General features: G+C 36.9%; 1 protein-coding gene across 1 annotated transcript in view; it reads right to left on the bottom strand.

Moving 5' to 3' along the window:
• The window catches only part of LOC100537840 (E3 ubiquitin-protein ligase rnf213-alpha-like), a 107,232-nt gene that overhangs the window by 47,468 nt on the left and 35,846 nt on the right, over window positions 1–23,918 (bottom strand). The window contains exons 29-40 of the mRNA XM_087245245.1: window positions 19,322–22,927; window positions 16,989–17,113; window positions 16,783–16,878; window positions 16,576–16,697; window positions 16,366–16,497; window positions 11,436–11,512; window positions 11,197–11,350; window positions 10,975–11,110; window positions 6,885–7,079; window positions 2,836–2,966; window positions 784–941; window positions 441–650 (exon numbers count right to left, since the gene is read on the bottom strand). Of these exons, the coding sequence (XP_087101371.1) occupies window positions 441–650; window positions 784–941; window positions 2,836–2,966; window positions 6,885–7,079; window positions 10,975–11,110; window positions 11,197–11,350; window positions 11,436–11,512; window positions 16,366–16,497; window positions 16,576–16,697; window positions 16,783–16,878; window positions 16,989–17,113; window positions 19,322–22,927 (5,142 nt within the window). The remainder of the gene's footprint in view (window positions 1–440; window positions 651–783; window positions 942–2,835; window positions 2,967–6,884; window positions 7,080–10,974; window positions 11,111–11,196; window positions 11,351–11,435; window positions 11,513–16,365; window positions 16,498–16,575; window positions 16,698–16,782; window positions 16,879–16,988; window positions 17,114–19,321; window positions 22,928–23,918) is intronic.

Here is a 23,918-nt window from a genome sequence, read left to right as displayed (position 1 = left end):
AAAAATATTAAATAAAAACATTCAAGATAAACAAAAATATCTAAAATTGTTTTGATATTTTGTAGTTTGTAATATTTTCCCAAATAGTTCCCCTGGATTTAAATGGATCATCTTTCTATTTCTAAAGATGTTCGGTGACAAAATATTATTTTGATAAATAAATCCATTTAATAAATCTGTTTTGTTCAAATGCACCAAAATATATTACCTACAGTATATTCACTGAGAATATTAAAAATATTTTCTAAATGTGGTGTATTAATTTATGTATGTATATATATATATATATATATATATATATATATATATATATATATATATATATATATATATATATATATATATATATATATATATATACTTTTTTTGTTTCCATGCATTAAATGTTGCTACAGATGCCACTTAACTAATACATTTATGTAAAAACTTCAAGCACTTACCAACTCTTTGCCCTCGCTGGCATATCTGTTTTCCAGAAGCATCTGGGAAATCTGAGGCTCTAAACTCATCATCCGGTGGAGGTTCTGTATTCGGTTCTTGAAATGATGGTAGGCAACATGAATCCACACCAGAGAAATTGCTTCACTCTCATGTGCTTCGTGAGCAATTCTAACCTCATTTACACTGGATGTAAAGGCTCCACGTAGAACCTGACAGATAAAAACATACCTTTCAAACTTAATTTCATGCCATCAACATATCTCATATTACCTAGTGAACAAGTGTATCTGCTTGGATGTGCAGATGTTGTGGTTGAAGTCTTTTAAAGGGTCTGACTCTCACCTCGAAGTCCACCTCTGATGTTACATTCATGGTCATGGAGATAAAATCCTGGAGATACCTGTAGAAAAACTCCATCTGCATTTCATTAGTTGCTTCAGAGATGTACCTTCCCAAGGGAGTCTTCCAAAAGAACTCTTCAAATTGCTTTACTGTGTGACCTGTTACAAGAAATGAAAAATCAGCTTTTATAGCTAAAAAGGTACAATGGCGTAATAGTCAATTGTCAATTTATTGTTCTAATATTTCGACTTTATTCTCGAAAACGTTAACTTTATTCTTGCAATATTTCAATTTATTCTAAAAATAATTATACTTTCTTCGCAGAATATTCTAACTTTATTCTCAAAAATTTCAATTTTATTATAATATTTTTTATTTATTCTCAAAAACGTCAGCTTTATTCTTGTAATATTTTAACTTTATTCTTGTGATGCTTCTACTTTATTCTGAAAATATTCAGACTTTATTCTCACAAATGTCAACTTTATTCTAGTAATATTTTTACTTTATTCTCAAAAATGTCAACTTTGTTCTAGTGATATTTTAATTTTACTCTAATAATAATTCTACTTTATTCGCAGAGTATTCCGACTTTGTTCTCAGAAAATTTCAACTTTATTCTAAAAATATTTTAAATTTATTCTCAAAAACGTCAACTTTATTCTTGTGATATTTCAACTTCATTCTCGAGATACTTCTACTTTATTCTGACAATATTTCAACTGTGTTCTTGTAAATGTCAACTATATATTAGTAATATTGTGATTATTCTCGAAAATGTCAACTTTATTCTTGCAATATTTCAACTTTTTTTTCATGATGCTTCTACTATATTCTGAAAATATTCAGACTTTTTTCGCACTAATGTCAAATTTATTTGAGTAATATTTAAAATTTATTCTCAAAAATGTCAACATTATTCTTGTAATATTCCAACTTTATTCTCATGATACTGCTACTTTATTTGTGAAGTATTCCGACTTTATTTTATTAATTTCTAATTTATTCAAAAAACTATTTTGACTTTGTTCTCAAAGATTTCAGCTTTAATCTTGTAATATTTAGATTTTATTCTGACAATCCTTCTCCTTTATTCTCAGAATATTCTGACTTTATTCTCAAAAATGTCAACTTTATTTTAATAATATTTTGACTATTCTTGAAAATGTCAACTTTATTTTATTATTTCGATTTTTGACTACTTTATTCATGGAATATTTTGACTTTAGTCTCGAAAATGTCAACTTTACTCTAGAAATATTTTGAATTTATTCTCAAAATACTTCTACATTATTCTCGTAATATTCGGGCTATATTCTCACAAATATTTCTAGAAACATTTTGACTTTTCTCAATAAAGTCAACTTTATTCTAGTAATATTTAATTTTTATTCTCGAAAATGTCAACTTTATTCATGTAATATTATGAATTTATTCTAGTAATACGTCTACTTTATTCGTGGAGTATTTCAACACTATTCTCGTGATACAGGTACTTCTACTATATTCGTGGAGTATTCCGACTTTACTCTAAAAAAAACTTTACTGTAGTAATACGTTGACATTATTCTCAAAAATGTCAACTTTGTTGCACTAACATTTTGATTTTATTTTCTTGATACTTCTACGTTATTCTCTTAATATTCCGACTTTATTTTCACAAATGTCACTGTTATTCTAGTAATATTTTGACTATTATCAAAAACTTAATTTTTGCAATATTTTTATTTAATTCTTGAATTTTTCTACTTTATTTTCAGAATATTTTGACTTTATTCTCGAAAACCTCATCTTTATTCTAGTTATATTTTTACTTTATTTTCGAAAGCGGCAACTTTGTGCAAGTAATATTTCGATTTTATTTTTAAAAATGTCAACTGTATTATAGTTATATTTTAATTTTATTCAAAAAAAATGTCAACTTTATTTTTTGTAAAATTTTGACTTTATTCTTGTAACATTTCAATAGTATTCTCACGATAACTGCACTTTTTTTGTTTCGTGATTGTTCTGAAGAAAAACACCGTAAGGACAGCAGTTAAGTAAAAGTACCTTCTTGCTGCAGAGCATGTTTCCAGAGATCCTCTAGATAATCTTTAATCCTCCAGCTGAAAGGCATGGTACAACCCTTGTTCCGGTCAACTGACATGTAGTTCTGAACCAGGATTGTCTTTGTAGCCGAGCTGTAAAAATGCAGCGTAACTACATCATTTATTTAAAGACAGAAAAATGATTTACACTAATGTTGAAGTGAATGTTTAGCTGTTGTGTTGTCAGTAGCTATGTTTGTGTGTACTCAAATCATCTATTAGTGACATTTACTAAATAAAATGCTGATTTTTACTTCTGCATCAAGAACTTGTGAATGGTCCAGCACAGCCTACTCACAGTCACATAGCCCTCGATGCACACCTCTCAAAAAATTTAACTACACGTTGCAATGATGCGAAGAGCAAGCTCTGTAATTGGTCAGCTCGGTTCCTGCCTCTGAATGAGCGAGTTTGAGCTACTTGCACAGTGTTTCCTCTAGGACTTTTTCTAGGCAGGTCTTTTACACAAATCTACCAACTACATATGGCATATTTCAATGACAAATGGAGAAATGTGGTCAGCGCAGTACAAGTCGGGGTCGCATGTAAGTAACGTTAATACGAGCATGCCAACTTCTTGCACACCCTCAAACACGCTGCTCAAGCGCAGATCTTCTTGTGCGCTCTCAAATAAACACTGCTGAAGTGCGATTCAGATGCGTTTACGTAGTGAGTATGTCTCCAACATTTATTAGATTTGCTAGGAATATTTATGAATGTCTTCAATAGACCTACAGATTGGTATTAATGCATCCTAAAGTAGAGAGAAATGGCAATAAACTACTCAAGCAAGATAACGTAAAGTATTTGTATGCAGAATCACAGACCTTCATCTATAAATAAAGTATAGTTATGGAAACTGTGTTCATCTTAACTGAAAGCTACGTCGTGTTTGCTGACCTCACGCATCGCGCACCTGTCAGTAAGTAATCAGTCTGTCAGCACGTCACCTTAAAGTGTTAAACAAAAAACCGCACAGCCCTACTACGGTAAGAGAAAAGTTTGTGCTGTTATAATTCACTTATCTTTTAATGCGTTTTGGTGCGATTATCACCCGCTATTAAAAACAACAACAATGAATGAATGTTTTGAATTAATTAGAAGCTGTAATGTAGCCGTGCCGGGATGAATTTTGGTGTACATTAAGGCAAGATTCAGAAAAAACAAAACACTCACGCCTGTTTCACACCGCAAGCGTCAGCGGCGCGTGAGCAGAGCGTGAGCAGCGCGTATGTCGAGCAGTAGCAGCACGCAGGCGTTTGCCTTTCACACCAGCTGCGTCTGCAGCGCGCAGCTCTTCGGCAGCTGCTGCAGAGATCAACCTATCTCTGTCTATTTTATCTAGTAACCCAAGTCTCTCTATACACTAGGGATGGGAAGATTAACCGATATGTATCGATACGCGCTCATGCGCGTGCACGATGCGAGTGCATCGGTTGAGCAGCAGAGGATGAATGAAATTTTGGAAGCAAATCGAGATGCATCGGTTTTTGCGAGATGCATCGATTTTTCCGAGATACAGCTTATATTTTTAATATAGAATGTATTTTTTATTTATTAACAAGTGTTGTCAACCTGTTTTTGGCGCATAATTTAATCGACCTACATAAAGTAAGCCTTAGCAACGGATTTGCGGATGTGCACACACTACAACTCAGTGTATCAGGTGTGCGGATGAAGCTAGTGGAGCGCCCTCAGAAAGCGCGAGAAGCAAAACAAACATTTTATTCCCCACTGAGTTTTAAATCTAAAGTATGGCAAGCAACATTATGGATTTAAGGATGGACGACATGACAGGACAGATGCAATTTGCAAAATGTGCTGCGCATCTGTAAAATACGCGGGCAGTACGACTAATCTGAAATCTCACTTGAAGCGGCGCCACGGTGTTGTTGTGAAAGCATCTTCCAGTGTTTCTGCATCCCCGGCTTTCGCACTGCTTCAACCAGCTCCAAAAGTGGTGAGAAAAGCATTGCAAGTTTTTTTTTCCATGCGCAACAGTTCTGCTCGCTCTACGCCAATAACGAATGCTATTGCATTGTTCATCTGCAAAGATATTCAGCCTAGTGTCACGGAGAACGAAGGTTTTAAACACCTCCTCCTGTTAATTTTTATTTAATTATAATAATAATAATATTAATAATAATAATGATAAAAATAATGGGTGTCACGGTGGCACAGTGGGTAGTTTGACCACCTCACAGCAAGAAGATTGCTGGTTTGTTATATTTTTATTAGCCTGTTGTTTACAGTGACAGTGATGTTTCAAAGCAGCATAACACTGCTAGTTCACGACCTTAAGTTTTAAATAATCAGTGGCAAAATATCTTTGTAAAACTTGTTTTCATAGTTGAAAAGTTAAATCACAATTCTTGTTGTGCAATGCTAAATTTATTTATGTTGAAAGAGTGCAAATATATACATACTTTTTTAATATATATTGCACTTATACATTCTGTTTATCTTGAAAATCCTTAAATAATATGTGCTGTATGTTCTAAAATGGCCCTCTACTGTAAACTGACACTCTGGCTCTGAGAGAAAAGCCAGTTTGTAAAAAAAGTCTTGGTTTTGCTTGGTTAATAAATAATCAAACTCATTCAATGGCACAGCATCCTCTTTCACATCATCTCATAAACTTGATCTAATTAGTTAGTTCTGAAATATCGCATCGTATCGTGATATGGGTGTGAATCGTATCGTGTTGCATCGCAATATGTCACAAATGTATCGCTAATATATCGGATCGTATTCTTTGTATCGAGATGCGTATCGGATCGGCATTATAGCTTAGATGCCCAACCCTACTATATACAAATACACCTTTTAAACTTTTCATCTGCACCAAATCCCCTCCTATGCTGTTTCTTTAACCTGCAAATGTTTATTTTACAAATATTATAGATCAAATAGTACTGTATGCTTCTCAAGCTAACTTATATGAGAAGTGTCTACAGTCAGAGGACAATCGCCTGTGATATCATATCATATGTTTTTTGATTATCAGGTTGCTGTAGACCTAGTTATAATCATATTTATACAATATAGTTATAATGACATTTATACATGATCAAACTAGTCTTACTTTCTCCGCTTTAGTGATGTCCTGCGGCAGAATAAAAGCTCGTTAATTCATGCTCGTGCAGAGGATGAGACGGACAAAAGTTACCAATGCATGCCATTCTTTTACTTATTTTCGTGTTGTCAGATTCACAGTGCAAACAGCTCCCGGTAGGAATAACTCGAGTGAACATAAAACAAAGCTGATTAAAACTTTCTTCCTCTGCTCAGCTGCACAGCACACAGCGAGCTCACATAATCCAGCATGCGTGTCGAACTACACTACCCACAATACACTTCGCTATGGACTACAAATCCCGTAAATATTCTATTTCCCCTCTCCTACAACACTAGTGTGCAACTTAAGCAAAACTGATACTAAAATTGTTTTACATTTGGTTTTGTAGTTCAGGCCTAAATAAATGTTTGTTGCCATTTTTAATCGTTTTAAGTTCATTTGAATGACTATATGTATACCATTTGACGTTATCAACGTATTTAATGGGTAAAATTGCTACTTTTTACTGTCATTCATTGTGTTTCGGTCATTATCAATGCACTGTCACTTTAATTGAGCGTGAGCAGCGCGTCAAAAATAGACCCAGCACCGAAACTATCGCTTCACAGCTGCTTCGGCGACGCTCACGCCTCGCACTGACGCGCTGCTGCTGCGTGCGGTATGAAAGCTCTAATCTGTTAACATGGACGCCGAAAACACACGCGCTGCTCACGCTCTGCTTACGCGCCACTGACGCTTGCGGTGTGAAACAGGCGTCATAAAGAAACTCGACAAAGAGGAACATGAAAATACTGCTGCCGGCTAGTGTTTCGAAAGTGCTATTGCAGAGCAACACAAACAGAATGCGTTGTGGGTTATGGTGATCACTCGAAGCAGAAGTATAAATCAGCCTTTAGTTATCATTTCAAAGTCGCTTTGGAGTAATCACATACTTGTTTTCCGTCCTTGTGTAAGGCGACACACTCAGGAACTTGTCATCTCTAAAAATTTCCAGCCACAGTTTCTTCAAGGGTTCTCCAGAATTTCTATCCAGCAAGAGGTCTAGATTGCAGTCACGGTCGACAACTGATACAAGTTGTGCCAAAAAGGGGGTGACTACAGCTTGAACTCGCCTCCACAAGGCATGCCTAAAAACAAAAGCGAACAAATATTGAATGTAAAGTTATTTTAGCTATACACAGGGTTCCCACTCTTTCATAGACACCAAATACAAAAACTTTTTAAATCGTAAATATTTTAAATCGAGCACCTATGCAATTCAAACCTCCAGCATATATAGCGCCATGAAACTCCTTAACATTTCACTTACACTTAATATAATAATAATAATAATAATAATAATAATAAGTCCTTACATTTTATATATTGCTTTTCTGGACACTCAAAGCTCTTTACACATTTTTAGGGGAAATCTCATCTACCACCAGCGTGCAGCAGATGTGACGACAGCCATATTGCACCAGACTGCACACCATCTGATTGGTGGAGAGGGTACAGAGTAATGAGGCCAATTATGATGCCAATAAGAATGGTTCGGAGGCCATGATGGACAGAAGCCATAGAGCCCATTTGGCCAGGATGCCGGGGTAAAACCCCTACTCTTCTTCGAAGGACATCATGGGATATTTAACAACTACAGAGTCAGGACCTCTGTTTAACATTTCATCCAAAAGAAGGCAACCACTGAGCAGCATAGAGTCCCCTTCACTATACTGGGGCGTTAGGACCAACACAGGCCGCAGGTTGAGCGCCCCCCTGCTGGTCTCACTAACACTATTTCCGGCAGCAACCTAGCTTTCCCATGTGGCCTCCCTTCCAGGTACTGACCGGGCACAGCCCTGTTTAGCTTCAGTGGGCGACCATGTGAGAGTTACAGAGAGCTATTTACAATAAAATGTCATAACGATGATATTTTCAACGTGTCATTTTCAAAAATGTTGACCATTTTGAACAACCATTATAAAGCCATGTTCAAAGAAATTTAATACAATTAATTAAATTCAATACTGGTAATATTCAAATTCAGTTTCTATTGATAAAATGCATTATTTGACATAGTTTATGTACAAGGCTTGACATTAACTTTTTAATCACCAGCCACTGTGGCTAGGGTAACACTTTAGAATAACTATCCGTTATAACTAGTTAATAGACGATTAATAAACTGTTAGTTAACAAGTTATAAATGACTTGTTCAATAAAAGATAATAGTTTGTTAATTATTTACAACTGTGCCTTATAGATGGGCAATGGATAACTTACAAGCCGTTAGTTTGTAACTATTTTCCTGTTACTATTTGAAAATTCTACCTGTAGTAGCTATCTCACCCATTAGAGGGCAATCTAGGTAGTAAGTCTCCAATCTGCTTAAAAGGAGGTAGAGAAGAAGCAGTAGGCAGGAAGTATGGTGCCTAGCACATGGAAAGGCTTCTTCACTGCGCTGTTGTTTGTTAATGCCCTTATTTGAGGAACATTTTTGTTCTTATACCTGAGATGTAAGTAGGCCTGTTTTTTTTGTATATATTTCGGTTTTGTACATATGTTTTGTGTGGTGTTGGCAAGGTTTTGATTGTATGTTTGTTTATATGCAGAGGGTTTTTGGTATACACTTTAAGTCATCAAAACAGGACCTTGACAATCCATCCTCATATCCGCAGACTTTTTCCATCCACTTTCCTACTGATTCCGTGGCCAACCATTGATGAACTGTTTGCTGAAATTGATCTTTCATGTGATTCACTTAAGGACTGATGGTATCTTTTTTGCTCGCTATAAATACTGGATTCAATGAGAAAGACACTTATCAAATGCTTTTTTTCTGTCGAAAAGTGATCATTAATGAGTTGACTGCTGATCATTTCATATCCCCAGTGTGTGACAATAATTATTCATACCTGTTGTCATATACATTTATTCTAAATACACATGAATCTCTGAAAGTTGTTTTGTGGTCTCTCAATTTCTTTAATGTAGCTTCAAAACAAAGTAGTTGTTACAAGTTGACAAGTTGTAAATGACTTCTTAACTGTATTTTAATGATTTAAAACTATACCTAATAAATTTTTAAGAGATCATGAACAAGCAGTTAGTAAATTACTTAATAAAGACTTGTTAAGTATCAGTTATGGTGTGTATATGTTATTGGGACGTTATTCTAAAGTTGCAGCTATTTTTCATTTATTAACTGTTAGTTAATGAGGAATAGTTGCAACTTTAGAATAACCTCCCAATAACATGCTTAAGCTAATAACTAACACTTAACTATTATATTTACTCACACTTTACAGACGAGAGTTGTTCATCGTTTGTTAACCATCTACTAAAACAAATGAATCCTTGTAGAACAGCAAATGGATGGAACAAGTTCAAGCTACAGAAATTTGATGTAATATTTAAAATATAAAATGTTTGTTTCTAAACCTTGTTCCACTTATAGGCTTTTCTGTGTGCTGTGTTTTACCAAAGAAACTCCACAGATGAAATGTTAAAAGTTGTCTTTAATGTATAGAAACACACATACTGAACCATGACATGGCAGTACAGCAGTATGCAAGAATACAAACCCATGAAGTGCTAAACATGAAAACAAAATAAATAAAAATTTAAAATTACACCAGTGGTCTAATAAAAAAGTTTCACTGGTGTTATTATAGGGTGAACAACTGATCTGTAAACTGTGAGTAAATATAATAGTTAAGTGTTAGTTATTAGCTTAAGCATGTTATTGGGGTGTTATTCTAAAGTTGCAACTATTCCTCATTTACTAACAGTTAATAAATGAAGAATAGCTGCAACTTTAGAATAACGTCCCAATAACATATATGCACTATTAACTGATACTTAACAAGCCTTTATTAAGTTATTTACTAACAGCTTGTTCATGATCTATTACTAATTTATTAGGTATAGTTATAAATAATTAAAATACAGTTAAGAAGTCATTTACAACTTGTCAACTAACGGCTTGTAAGTTATCTATTAGCCATCTATAAGGCACAGTTGTAAATAATTAACAAACTATTAACTTTTGTTTAACAAGTCATTTATAACTTGTTAACTAACAGTTTATTAATGGTCTATTAACTAGTTATAACGGATAGTTATTCTAAAGTGTTACCGTGTATTAGTTTGCTCAGTGTGCATGAGCAAATGGGTTGTCGCAATGCAATCGGTTTTTATTTTACAGGACTTTTCAGGGCTCAAAATTAAGGATTTACCAAATTTATCTCTGACCACACCAAATAAGTATTTCTTAGCCACATTAATGTAATCAATACAAAATTTAGCTTTATAGGTGCACTTTTTAATTCAACAAAACTTTTCTTTAAAAAAAAAAAAACATTAAAATAAAAAAAGTATTGTCATGTATCTAAAATATGCACAGCAATCTGTCCTGGCTAAAAGTCCCAGATCAGCAGTTAACTACACATAAACGGGGAGTAATCTCCCATTAAAGCACTATTATTGTTAAAAATACAATTAAGTAAACGGTAGCTTTTTTAACATTCGCAGGCATCACATCCTCTCGTTCAGTACCTTCTTTCTTTTGCTCGGCTTTCTTTTTGTCAGTCGTGCTGCTTCTCGATTCTAAGATCACATTTTGCACTAATATTGGGCCATGCTTATTGTCGAACCCTGCTTTTAAGAGAACTACAATTTAAAAATGATTTCCAACCAGCCAAAGTGGCTAGTGGAGGTGTATGTCTAACCCGTCAGAGCTGAAATCTACCCGCATTTGGCAGGTGTTAATGTAAAGCCCTTTTAATGTATACGACTTAAATGTTCAATTTTTCATTCAGTTTTTGAAAACAGCACAGTACAATTGTTGAAATAACACCATGCACTTTAGTTTCAAGCACTTTCAAGGACCTATTTTTTAAGTACTTTCCAGGCCTTGAATTCTGAAATTCAAGTACTTTCAAGAAGTGTGGGAACCCTGTATACAGTACAGATTTTCACATAAAGAAGTAATACTTTGTAGAATAAATAAGATTTCATGTCAGAATCTGAAACCAAACTTACCTAAAAGTCCCACCCTCATGCAATGCATCCACATTCAGTGCTTCTCTGGAGACCCAGCTCTTGGCAGAGATAGTGTTGTCATCGTGAGCAACCAATAGTGAATGAAGTCGGGTCTTTAAAGTTTTCAGAAATTCAGCTGGTAACATAAACATTTAAACATCAGTGATCCCTTATAAGACCTGCAAAAACAAAATCAACAATAGAAACAGTGACGCCTCTCACCTTGTAGAGTCTGGTCTTCAGCCAAAAGCATTAGCAGAATCTCTACTCTCTTGGTGCTGCGCATGCCTCCCTCTGTTTGATCTCTTAACATGCCAACAGCACTCTGAACACAGCTCCGCACCAGTGCTGTGGTGTCCAGAACATCCTTACAGCCCTAAAGAGCACAAGCAATGCAAATAAATTTACTGTACTATACATAGTAAGAAACATACTACAAATATATGGAGAATTTGACTCACGTTATTTTCTTCTAGCTCCATTTTCTCTTCTTCTTCATCATCTTCTCCTCCTGCATACATGTCTTCAATTTCCATGGCTGCAAGTACAGTAATAATTAAAAAAAAACACTTTGATTTCTTGCGAATGTTCAATTCAAGTTGAGCTTTAATGTCATTCTGCCACATTTTTGGACATAAAGTACAATGTAATGTTGTTTCTTGCAGGATTATGGTGCTACATAAACATGTAACGTACGGTCCGGAGATAAAATTACGTATTGATTTTAAAAAGGGGTCTGGGTCTTCTTCCCTGCAAGTGTTTATGACCCCTGGTGCCACAAAGTCTGTGCCTCTGTGACACCTCACTTATGGCTCGTTTCCACTGACTGGTACAGTACGGTACGGTTCGGGTCGGTACGGGTCACTTTTTCAGGCTTGCGTTTCCACCACAAAGGGTACCTTTTTGGTGGGCGTGGTGCACGACAAAGTTTAAGTCGACGTCATGATCGCTCGAATAAATGTCTACACTAAAGTTGTACGGGTCGTTTACATATCATAAGAGAAGCACTTCTCACAAAACAGATGCTTTATACACATAAATACTTGTTTATAAATGTTTATTACTAACTTTTCTATGAACAGGAGTTGATTATAACTGCAGATCAATGACAGTGTGAAATAGGCTACTGTAACGTCTGTAATTATATTAAATAAACAGGGCTTGAAATTGCGACAATTTTGGTCGCATATGCGCCCGAAAATTAATCTATGCGACCTCCTAATATATTTGGGCGCATTAGTGCGACTACAGATTATGGTTGTAGTGCGACCTGTTTTGATTTTTTTGTAAAAACGTGCTGAATCGCTCTTCCCTGCCGCTATATTGGTTCATTTTAGCTGTCAATCACTCAAGACTTTCCTCTGTCAGATGACAGGGAAGGAGCTTTTATGACCACGGGAAATACAAACGGCTGAAGAGTGATAACTTAAAGCAAACAGGTTTGCAAACCCCACCTAAAGTTGAGGCGCAGATGAGAGCGATCATGACATGTGGTGAATATTGATGCGCCAGCTGAGATCAATAGAGTACGTGCTTTTCGGAGAAGGTGCCCGAATCTCGATGCGTTGCATTCGATGCATGTTCAGCGCAAATGTCCGCTAAAAGTCAAATCTAATACTGTACATATCATCGCCAAAGGAGCTCGCCTTTACTAAGTTTACACTGAAACTGCGGCTCATCATAACAACGAGCGGTATTGCGCCGGTGGTCATCGCAAGAGTCCTGCTCTGCCTGTTCATAAATTGGGTCGGCTGACTCGCCTGCTTTCCACTAACACAGAAAAATGAAAATCAGCTCAGACTGAACCTTTAAATTGACACAAACTGAAACCAAAACTTTTAAATAGTGATAGAAGTGAGACTTTACTTACTTTTTCTTGTCTATTCTTTTTTGAGGTGTATATTATTTTTTTATTTATTTACTGATGACTGTTTTGCAGCTTTCAGCATTGAATTGAATTATTTATTATGATCTTTTGTTTGTTTTGTAGCATACATATTATTTATTAAATTGACATGCATATATAAACAGCAGTACAAAATCAATATTTCTTACTGCAATGCTTCATTTTTGTTGGATGCAAACTATACATTTATTTTTCATGAAGTAACAGACTTTTTATAGCAGATATTCCTGCACGTCATTCAAGGCAGCATCATAATGAGAAATGTAATTCATTGTTACTATTATTGTCATTTTCATCATCATTAATATTCTATAATTATTAGACATTCATTTTGGAATTATTGCACACAAATATCAAGTCATCACAGTGATAGTTGTTTCTGTTTTTTGTCAGTCCTATTGATGTTGTTTTAAAATACAATAAATCCCTTAAAAAACAAATTTTTAAACAATAATTTTTTTCTGGTGCTCCTAAATTTTTTTTGGCGCTCCTAAATATTTGAAGTTGGGAGCACCGGTGCTACCAAGTAAAAAAGTTAATTTCGAGCCCTGATAAATATATAAATACAACATATATGAACACATACAGCCCAGTCTCCGATATATTATTAATTACAGAAAAACTACAAACATCATACATTTAGTACTTATTTGAGTTCAAAAACACACGCAATATAGCCCACAGTCAGCGCAAACCTCTCATCTGTGTCTGTAATCTTCAGCAGCACATGTAAACTCTGTTAGAGAATAATTTTGTCATTCCCAGTTCATAATAGTCCAAAAGGCAAAGATAAACATGGCAGTTTGTTCATGATTCAGGTTGTTAAACACTTTTGCTCCTGTGTTTTGCCAGGTTTCTCCTTTTTCCCACGCTTTACTCTCGCGCTTGTCCTTTTCTTTCTGAATGGATCAGATGATGGAGACACTTCAATAATCACGTAACGTTACACGTTATTATCATCAGCTCAAAAAGTTTATTATATCAAATATAGATGCGATCACGCGCTCCTGGAAGAAAGCGCATACCGCTCGCACTTTAAGACAGGCTTGTAAAACAGCAACAGGACGCGGCAGATTTTGTTCTTCTTTGTATTGTGTCTGTTCACCCAGACGATGACACGGTTTGTTTGAGCCCGGGTCATCCATGGCTAGAGGTAAGCCAGAGATGGTTGCCCTAAGCTTCAATTGAATTCCTTTGCCCCCCTTCCTCCTGAGAAACACACACACACACACACATGGCTTCCGGCACTAAAATGGACTCAGAAATCCTGAATCAGCCCACAAGTGTTATGTGTTTGTAAACTTTGTATTTCATTTCTGACTTTTAATAATAACTTTAAATAATAACTTAACTTTGATCATGCTTTAATGTTTAATTATTTAATTAGGACAGTAAGGTCTGACTTTGCTTAATTCTTGGAAAAAGAATTAATATTGTTTATGCCTTCCATGAGCTTGGAGGTCTACATCCATACATCTCTGCAATGACTCAAATAACTTATTAATAAAATCATCTGGAATGGCGTTCTTGCAGGACTCCCAGAGTTCATCAAGATCCTTTGGATTCATCTTCAATGCCTCCTCCATCTCAATAATGTTCATATCTGGGGACTGGGCTGGCCAATCCTGGAGCAGCTTGACTTCCTTTGCTTTCAGGAACTTAGATGTGGAGGCTGAAGTATGAGATGAGCACTATCCTGCTGGAGAATTTGCCCTCTCCTGTGGTTTGTAATGTAACGGGCAGCACAAATGTCTTGATACCTCAGGCTGTTGATGTTGCCATCCACTCTGCAGATCTATCACACCGCCCCCACACTGAATGTAACCCCAACCATGATTTTTCCTTCACCAAACTTGACTGATTTTTGAGAAAACCATGGGTCCATGTGGGTTCTAAAAGGTCTTCTGCAGCATTTGTGATGATTGGGATGCAGTTTAACAGATGATTCATCTGAAAAATCGACCTTCTGCCACTTTTTCAAATGATCAACTAGAGGTCAAGTTGTTATTCATGTTCACCCTTTTATCTGGTTTGTTACGAGGTCAAATCTTAATAAGGCCCTTTCTGTACATGTGTCAGGCGTTTCCGCTGTTTCTGCTATATGTCCTAACAACAATACATCTTTCCTGAGCAACCATAAATCTCATTAATGTGAATCCTTAGAGTTAAACATCACATAGCCTTTTAGGGAGAATCCTTAGGATGGAGACAAGGACCAGATAAGCACGTACAGGAAGGTGGCTGTATAAAGAAAATGTACACATAGTCTTTATGGTGAACATAAATACAAGTGACTTTTCCATTGGACCCACAAGTCTAAAAATGAGTAGTAAACAAGTTTCCACTACACATGTTCATCTAAAAATGAATTTCCATTACACTATACACATAGCCTAACCGTACGTTCACACCGAAAGCGGCGAGAGCGTCCAAGGTCGCTCTGGCCGCCCTGGCGACAACGCTCTCTGCCTTCAGCTCCTGCGGCAAGAGCGTCAAAACTCGCTACATTGATCTCGTACTTAAAGGAGCCGTTGCAGCATATCAGTTACATTCCTGCATAAAACATGTTTCTAGCGTGAAAATGTTGCGCACTTCTTATCAAATTCATATAACAATGGAAGATCAAGTTGCGTGTGGTGTGGCTTTGCTCTATTTATCCAATATGTGTCCATATGTCTGAAATATCCTGAAGCAGCAGTACTGTTTTGTACTGTCACATTGCGTGAGATTCCTGCTTTTTTAAGATAAATTTATATAACATTGATGCACATCAGTAACTCGCCAGTAACTTATTTAATGTATGTTCCTGTAGGAAAAAATTGTAAATAATTGGAAATCCGGCGACCGCAATAATCAAACCCTTGGGAACAACTGTGGTCGGAACCAAAGTTCACAGGTCTGTGTTCTCTGAACTGCTATCAATCGATGGACGTCTTTATTCTGATTGCTTGCCGCCGAACCGTGTCATAGCTCATTACCATAAAGTTGACTTCATTTCAACTCTCCTCGACGCTCACGCCGGCGAAGACGCGCCGCGCTGCTCCTCGCCGCCTATCGCCGCCGGCTCTCATTGAAAATGAATGACTTCCGGCTACTTTGACGCTCTCGCCGCTTTCGGTGTGAACGTACGGTAAGACAAACTATCCAAGTACTATTACACAAGACAGAACAATATTGTGCAAGATATTGTGCCAAAGAGGTATTTAATGTTGAATAAGCAAGAAGTGTTGCTTATTCACTAAGCAAGTAGTGTTGCTTATTGTTTCTGAACGCTACCTCCTGTGACCTGTCTCCCCCAAAATTGTGATGTTTGTGTATGGTCGGGGAGGTTCCATTTCACTATACGAAAGCGTATGTGACAAATAAAGGCCTGATTTGATTTGATTTAGTGTATCTTGATATTTGGCACATTCACAGGTAAACATTGTTATCCTTACTGAATGCTGATTACACCTTAAATTTTCAATATTTTAAAATCAACTGACCTTCTGTTTCATCTACTTTCTCTGCTTTCTCTTCAAACAGCTGGCTGATGGTCAGACCCTGCAGGGCTTTTATATCCGAGACAATATCTTTGGGTCTTCTGAGGTCATCAATATGGATCGACTTCCATGGGCCTTTGTTAAAGAACATTCAATGAGATTTCCTTAAAAAACACAGATTGTGAGAGGATGATACAGTTCATCTCGACTTACCACCATTAAATCCAATGTAGGACGTTCCACCATCCATTCTGGGTAGTTTAGTGATGAAGTACACAAAAATCTTTCCGTTGCCCTCTTTCTTGAATTTGTTGATTTCATTTATGGAAGAATACCTAAAGAAATATTTCACATTAAAATCATGGCGCTTTAACAGTTACTGAACAACAGAAAATGTTCCATCATCCACATTCAACTTACTTTGCAGATGCAATGACGTTTAGTTTTTGGAAGCCTTCATCAAAATCAGTTTGGATGAGAAGTATCTTGTCCCCGGTGGTGTTTTCCAAATAATTTCTTAAAACAGAAAACAGGTTTTAATTAATCTAACTAGGAGTGATTAAATTGCGTTTTCATTGTGGTAATAAGATGTAATGATTGAATGATGATGAATATAAAAACAATACTTGATTTTCTTGAGGAATGATTGTTCCGTGTCAAACTGCTGTAGTGAGAGAAGCTCTATGTTTTGAACTACATTCTGTAGCTGTTGAGTTTCTGAAGCAGTCAGAAGCCTGGAGAATGTAGTCACCTAATGGATAAAAATTATAATTTGAATTGTAGGGCACAAGTTGTTACTTGATAAGACTGAAATGTTCTAACTGATCTAGAGAAATGGTTCTAAAACATCTAGGGGCCTATCATACAACTGGCGCAATTTGGCGCCATGCACAACGCATGTGTTTTGTTTTGTTAATTGCTAGATTGAGCTAGATACAGGTATCATTTTAATGTTTTGAAACAGTGAAGCAATTGCATTTGCACCCATTTCTGCACCCATGGGTGTGCTGGTCTGAAAGGAGGTGTGTTACAGCGCATAATTGGTGCATTGCTATTTTGTGGCAACTGAAATATACCACGCCACTGAACAAATAAAAGCTGGTCTAAAGACAATGGAGCAGTGTTTTTATTTGCTATTTAAAATTTGTGTTTATATATAAATAAATATATAAATAAATAAATATATAAATATATAAATATATATATATATATATATATATATATATATATATATATATATATATATAAATATATATATATATATATATATATATATATATATATATATAAATATATATATATATATATATATATATATATATATATATATATATATATATATATATATATACAAGAGTTTTGTGTGGTTCTCAAATCTAATTGGCTGATAGCTGTGCAATATTCTGCAATATCAGAACTCCTACAGCCTCTTTAACCTTTGTGTATTACTCCGCCCACATACAGCCAGCAAAAAGCGAGAGGGTGCTCGCTGCAGAGCCATTTGAGCAGAGCTGAGCTCCAGCGAGGGGGAGCATGAGCTCTCGCTCTGCCTCCTGTAAGCTGTTTTAATGGGTACACCAACCCCACCCCTAACCCTACCCCCAGTGACATCACTCGTAGAAGAAGTGCAAAAATAGGTGGAGCTCAAGCTCAAGCTCAAGCTCCCCCTCGCTGGAGCTCAGCTCGCTCAAATGGCTCTGCAGCGAGCACCACTTGCAAAAAGCAGACACTACAGATCTAAAGTTTAAAAGATGCACGCTCAACTGTTTAACTGTCAGCTTATGATTTGAATCTGGAAGAAAGTAGTTCCTCATACAAAAGGGTTTTTGAGACTCTCCATGTTTGATTTTGTTTTTTATTTACACAGTTATACCGTCAAACTGTTGTATAAACGCAATATCACACTCGTAGCAGTGCTATATGGCTGTATATCGGCACTGGTGGAGGCACTAAGGCACGAGGCCGCACGCCTCCCACCAGTGCTGATATACAGCCATATCGCACTGCTACTCGTGTGATATTGCTCATATATATATATATATATAAATATATGCATAAACTTTCATGTTGTCATACATAGCTGTCAAGTTTTAGAGATGTATGCAACACCAAATGGGCTATGCCTATTATTGAAAGTGTGTTTAAATATAATATAACTTTTATTTGGTTTTATAGACCTTACAATGTTTTAGTTTTTTTTTTTTAACCGCACTTTGTTGTTATTGTTCATTTTCTTGTTTGCTGGAATTTAGAAATAAATTTAGAGATAGTTTTGAAATAAATCTTTGCGCTTAACAAATTATGAAATTAAATATGTAATGGATATCCTCAGTAGAGTGCGTCAGTCCAGCCTAATCTCACGGGGAAACTCAAGTAATTTACGTTTTGTCAGTTTAGTGGCTATTTTGTACGAATTTAGCACCCAACCCCACCCCTAACCCCAGCTGTGATTGGGTGATGAGCAAATCATACTAAATTGTACGAATTAGATTGCTCGAATTAATACCAATTAGCCACTAGATCAAAAAGTTACGAATTGTCGTGAGATTGTGTTAAAGTCCACCGTGTACAATAGACTCTGATTGGTTTAATGCACATTTTGCCCAAAACACACCCACAACACCCCAAAAGAATAAGGACAAACCTTTTAGACCATACACCTGGCACAGACAGTTTTTCCCATTCTTATTATAACAAAAGTGGATTCGAACACACCCCCAGTGCTTATGCACCATCTACTTAAACACAAGTGGCAAGTAACTAAGCAAAACTATTATATTATTCAGATTTTGAATTAATATAATTAATATGTACTAATTCCATTATTCAATGTAACTCCAGTAATTTCAAGTTCCAAATGTCCTGGGTAGTATGCTGAGGTGCCTTAGTGGCTCCCAGACCCCTAAATGAGAACCAGAACTCTAGAGTAAAAAGGTAAGTATTAAAAAAATGACTTTACCTCTGTGAAAAAGGCACCACTACAACCTTCTTGCTGTATGTGAGATAGGATGAATTCAGCAAGGGAATTATGCTTCTGGTCCTCAAAGTATACCCTTGACAAGTGCTCACTTTCTACATTGGAAAGGGAAGTGCAGTCTAGCCGAACCACAGCATCTGGTGTTGCACAGTTCAGAAGGATCAATTTAGACTCATCTAAGATCCCTTTTCTAGGATCTGTGAGCTCCTGCCCTTTGAGCTGCTCTGTAACTTGCATTACTACCGATGCACAAGTGTCCGTGTGGTAACCAATGAAAGCATCAGCTGGACTGTAACGGCGTGCACTGGGAGCAACAGAATGCTTGTTTTTAACATCAGTGAAGCACTGAACCCACTGTTCAAGGTTCTTAACAATGTCCTTTTGCTCACTTTTTAGTAAGGTATTAAGGTCAAGGTAATGTTTCTCCAACCTGTTGATCAGTGGAATGGGAAACTGCTTGTACACAATGTCTTTCTCCTCAATAACAATTAGCCGGAAATCTTTGTGCACTCTGCATTTGACTCTGTGCGTTCCAAGTCCCAAATCCACATATTTCTGGCCTCCAAGGGTAACGTAGTATTGGTTGAGAGCATCATACAAGCTTTCGTACAAATTCTGCAAGTTTAGAAGCACAATCGTTTGACCAGTTTCCATGCAAATTTTGACACGGTTGATGTTGCGGCATATCTGAGTGTACTCCTGGTCCTTTGGAAAGCTTGAGCCGAAGATAATTTCCGGTTGGCACTGATCCGAAAAAAATGTTTGCTGAAGAATTCGAAGGGCTGCATAGTTTTTGGTCAGAACCAGAAGGTATCTGCATTCCTCATCTTGTCCAATGGCTGTAACATTCTCTCTTACAAGCTCAATGGCACTGATAGTCTCAAGCTCCGGTTTGATATTTAGTCTGCTGGTGAAAAATGTGACAGCATCCACATCGTCCTTGCCACTGAAGTTTCTCAGCACTGCCTTCACAATCTGTTCTGCACTAGGCTTTTGATCACAAGCTTTAGCAACAGCAAACATCATCTTTATCAAGCTGTAATAGTCTCGCAGACCAAAGAAACCTTTTCCCTGTTTCTTACAGATGCGCAGGTAAGCATGGGCAAATGGCTTAAAGCACTCTCTCACTTTCTCAAGAATCATGACATCCGAGGAGCATATTCCTTTTGCGCTCTCAATCAACTCATTTTCATCAGGATCACCCCGTGAAACAAATATCCCTCTGTTCATCTTGGCTGGGTCCAAAGCCCAGTTTGAGATGCCAATGAATCCTACCTTCTTGTGTGGTGATGGCTGATCATCTATGCATCCCTCTTCGAGCAAAGGATGCAGAGTTTTCAGAGGCATTTTTTGGGAATCTTCAGCCAAGCCTATCTCATCTAGCACTACTACAGAGACATACTCTGATAGATTCTTGCCTTCCTGAAAACGGGCACATTGCTTGAAGGTATTAATGATCCCTTCTGGTGTAGAATGAGGACTACACTGGAAAGAAACCAGATGAATCTGCTTTAGTTTTCTAAACAGATCAGAATGAGCTGCTTGGCCTTGCATGCCATCTGCAACCAGAGTTTTTGACAAGGACTTGGAGCTTCCGGGTTTTCCAACCAAAAACAGAGGAATTCGTAGTTCGATGCAAATTACCATCATGAAGACATTTTCCTTCAAGGCATTGTTTCGGGCAATGTTTTCACCCATTGGAACACCTTCCAGAAAAAGATCCTGAATAACTGAGATTTCCTGCATCACCTTCATTGGGCTGTAGGCTGCTGGAAAGTACTTGCAAATTTTTTTTCTGTATTTCTCTTTGTCCTCCAAGCAGGCATGGTAACATACACCAACTGCCATTAGTAATGACCAAAGAATTGGATTTCTTTCATCAGTATCTTTCGGATGTTGATCGGTTTTCTCGGTCCTCTGAATACTCTCAAACTTGTCAAGCTCTGAGAGTAACATTAAGTGTTTTTTGTAGAACCAGCCAAAAACTTGCATGCAGCGCTCAACATCCCTCAGACTCACAAAACTGCATTCATCCTGTCTTGTTCGCATATACTTCTGTGAAGCTGACAAAACATCTGTAATCACTGTGATGTAGCCTGAATCAATAGAATGGGTTTCAGCTACTCTTTCTACTATTTGTTTGATGTACATTTTCTCAGTATGGTCATTGAGCTGTCCAAAGTCCCAAATCAGTGGAATCATGCTAGGTGGTAAGGCCTGCACCCTGTACACTAGCTGGCGAAGTGGAATGGATCCAAGTTTTTCATCAGTTTCCTCAGCACGAACTCTGTATCCCAATCCTGCTGACTCCAATCTCTTAATCATAACATCGGTGTGTTTTCTGTAGGGATTGCAAGCAGCAATAATTTTCAAGCCTGTGTTCTCTGTCAAATTTTGTCCCTCAGCAGAGTTGTCGCAGAGGATTTCTTTAATGCTGCTAATAGCTTCAGTTGTGTTGGCTTCATCAAAAAACAACACAGTGTCAAACCCATAATCTAGCTTGTTTCTTAACGCCATGGCCTCTGCTTCTCTCACTTTGGTGTAAATCATTTCCGAGCTTGTTCCTCCATGAACCTTGACTAGTTTCATGTTGTCAGTGGCAACTCCACTTCGGTGCATCTCACAGAGGAATTTGATTAGCCTTGTCTTCCCACATCCTGTCTCACCCATGATTATTACAGGAATCCCACAGCGGAATCGCATGTGAACTGCCAACATTTTCAACATGTTGTCTGTGGTGAGCTCATATGTCTCATCTGGGTCAAGAGGCCATTGTATTCCCAACACCCTGGAAAGTCTCTCAATTTTTTCCCATCTTGGGAGCTGGTCAAAGTCAATATTGAAGGGAACTCTCTGTAGTTTAAGGCCCTCATAGAGCTCCATGGTCATGATGTTTTGCTTGATCACTCTGTTGTTGGATGGATCAACTGCATCAACCCCTTTCTGGGCATTTGGCTGAAGATGAAAGCCAATGAATGTCATGGAATCATGGTCATCATTGAAGAATATGTACGGATGTGGTTCTGACTCCCATCTTTTTCTTATCTTAAAGGGAGCAAGATCCTCTTCATTGGCCGAGGAAAAATCTTCATGCAGCCTGCCGGGACTCTGGTCAGAAATGCTAAGTGAAGGAGTTGCGAAATCTTTTGCCATAAGAATCATGAATTCAACCACAAAATTTTTGAATCCCAACAGAGTGTCCCCTACGAAAGAAAAATCACAGAAAACTGATTTCTCACAATCCTGAAGCTGTAAGTTTAGGAACCAAGCAAAATTCCGCAATTCTGCCCAAGAGGGGTCTATTATGCCACAGTACACAAACAACATCTGCAGGCATTCAACATGACTTCCCTCAACTCCTTGATACACAAATTCATCCAAATTGATGCCATTGTAGAAACGTTGCAGGTACTGATAAGGCCGTTGATAGGCCTCACTTCGGAACTCTTGGTCATCCATAAGGGGATCATCAGATAGTCCAAATGATGGATGTTCCTCCATTCTCATTTCTAATTCAAGGACCTCTTTAGGTGAGCGGCAGTAGACAATTGGAAACACATCCAAGAAAGTAAAGGAAGCTTTTGCGCCCTAACAAGAGAAAACATATTTATAAATTGTGAGGCATTTTAATGATTAATGTGATAGTCCTAAGCATTAGTTCTTTTTTTCGTTGTTTTGTAGTGATATGGACAAGATAAGCTGTTTTCTCAAGATCTTCTCAAGAAATGATTTTCTTGTGCTCAGGGCTTAATTTTCTTGCAATACTGATATAACAAAAGTGTCTTTTTGTTTGTGGTACCAACTTAACCAAAATGATTTACAATTTCAAGGACTTTACTCAACACATTTTTTTTTATGTTCTATGTGCAAGTCAGCTACACCATAATTATTGAAACATATCTGGATGAGGTTTACTGTTTGATTAAAAGCTGCATGATAGAGCATGTTCATCTACACTAACATGTAGTATTATTTACATTATCTACATTATTATTTATTTATTTATATTTGCTTTCGGAATTACATTATGGTGAAAAGGTTGGACTTGGTATCCAAAGGTCACAGGTTTGAGTCCCGGCACCAGCAGGGATTGTTGGTGGGGAAAGTTAAAAAATTATCCACCTCAATACCATGGCTGAAGTGATTCCCTTGAGCAAGGCATTAAACCCCCAACTGCTCCCCAGCCAGTCCACTGCTTCTGGTGTGTTTACGGGAGTTAAGTTGCTTTGGATAAAAGCATCTGCTAAATGCATAAATGAAAATCAATCTTGAAAGACACCGAATTTGGTCTTTTTAATATAACTAATTGAGCATGTAGTATTTATATTTATAAGCCATTTCCAAAACAATTAAAACTATGTGTTGAGTATAGTCCAAAATTATATTCTCGTGTTGAGATCACAGAAACATTGTCATCTGAAGAGGATGTAAAAACAACTTTTACCATATAAAGATAGCAAAATAATTACAAAGCGATAACAAGAAAAAAGATTTCAAGAACAGTATGTAAACAGAAAGTAAAAAACAGTAATTGTGCATGGCCTCTCGTGCTGTGTTCACACCAGACGTGGAAGAAGGG

Source organism: Danio rerio, chromosome 3 (assembly GCF_052040795.2).
Source record: "Danio rerio strain M-AB ecotype USA chromosome 3, GRCz13ab, whole genome shotgun sequence".
NCBI classification, from domain to species: Eukaryota; Metazoa; Chordata; class Actinopteri; order Cypriniformes; family Danionidae; genus Danio; species Danio rerio.
This window is presented reverse-complemented; position numbering and strand designations above follow the sequence as displayed.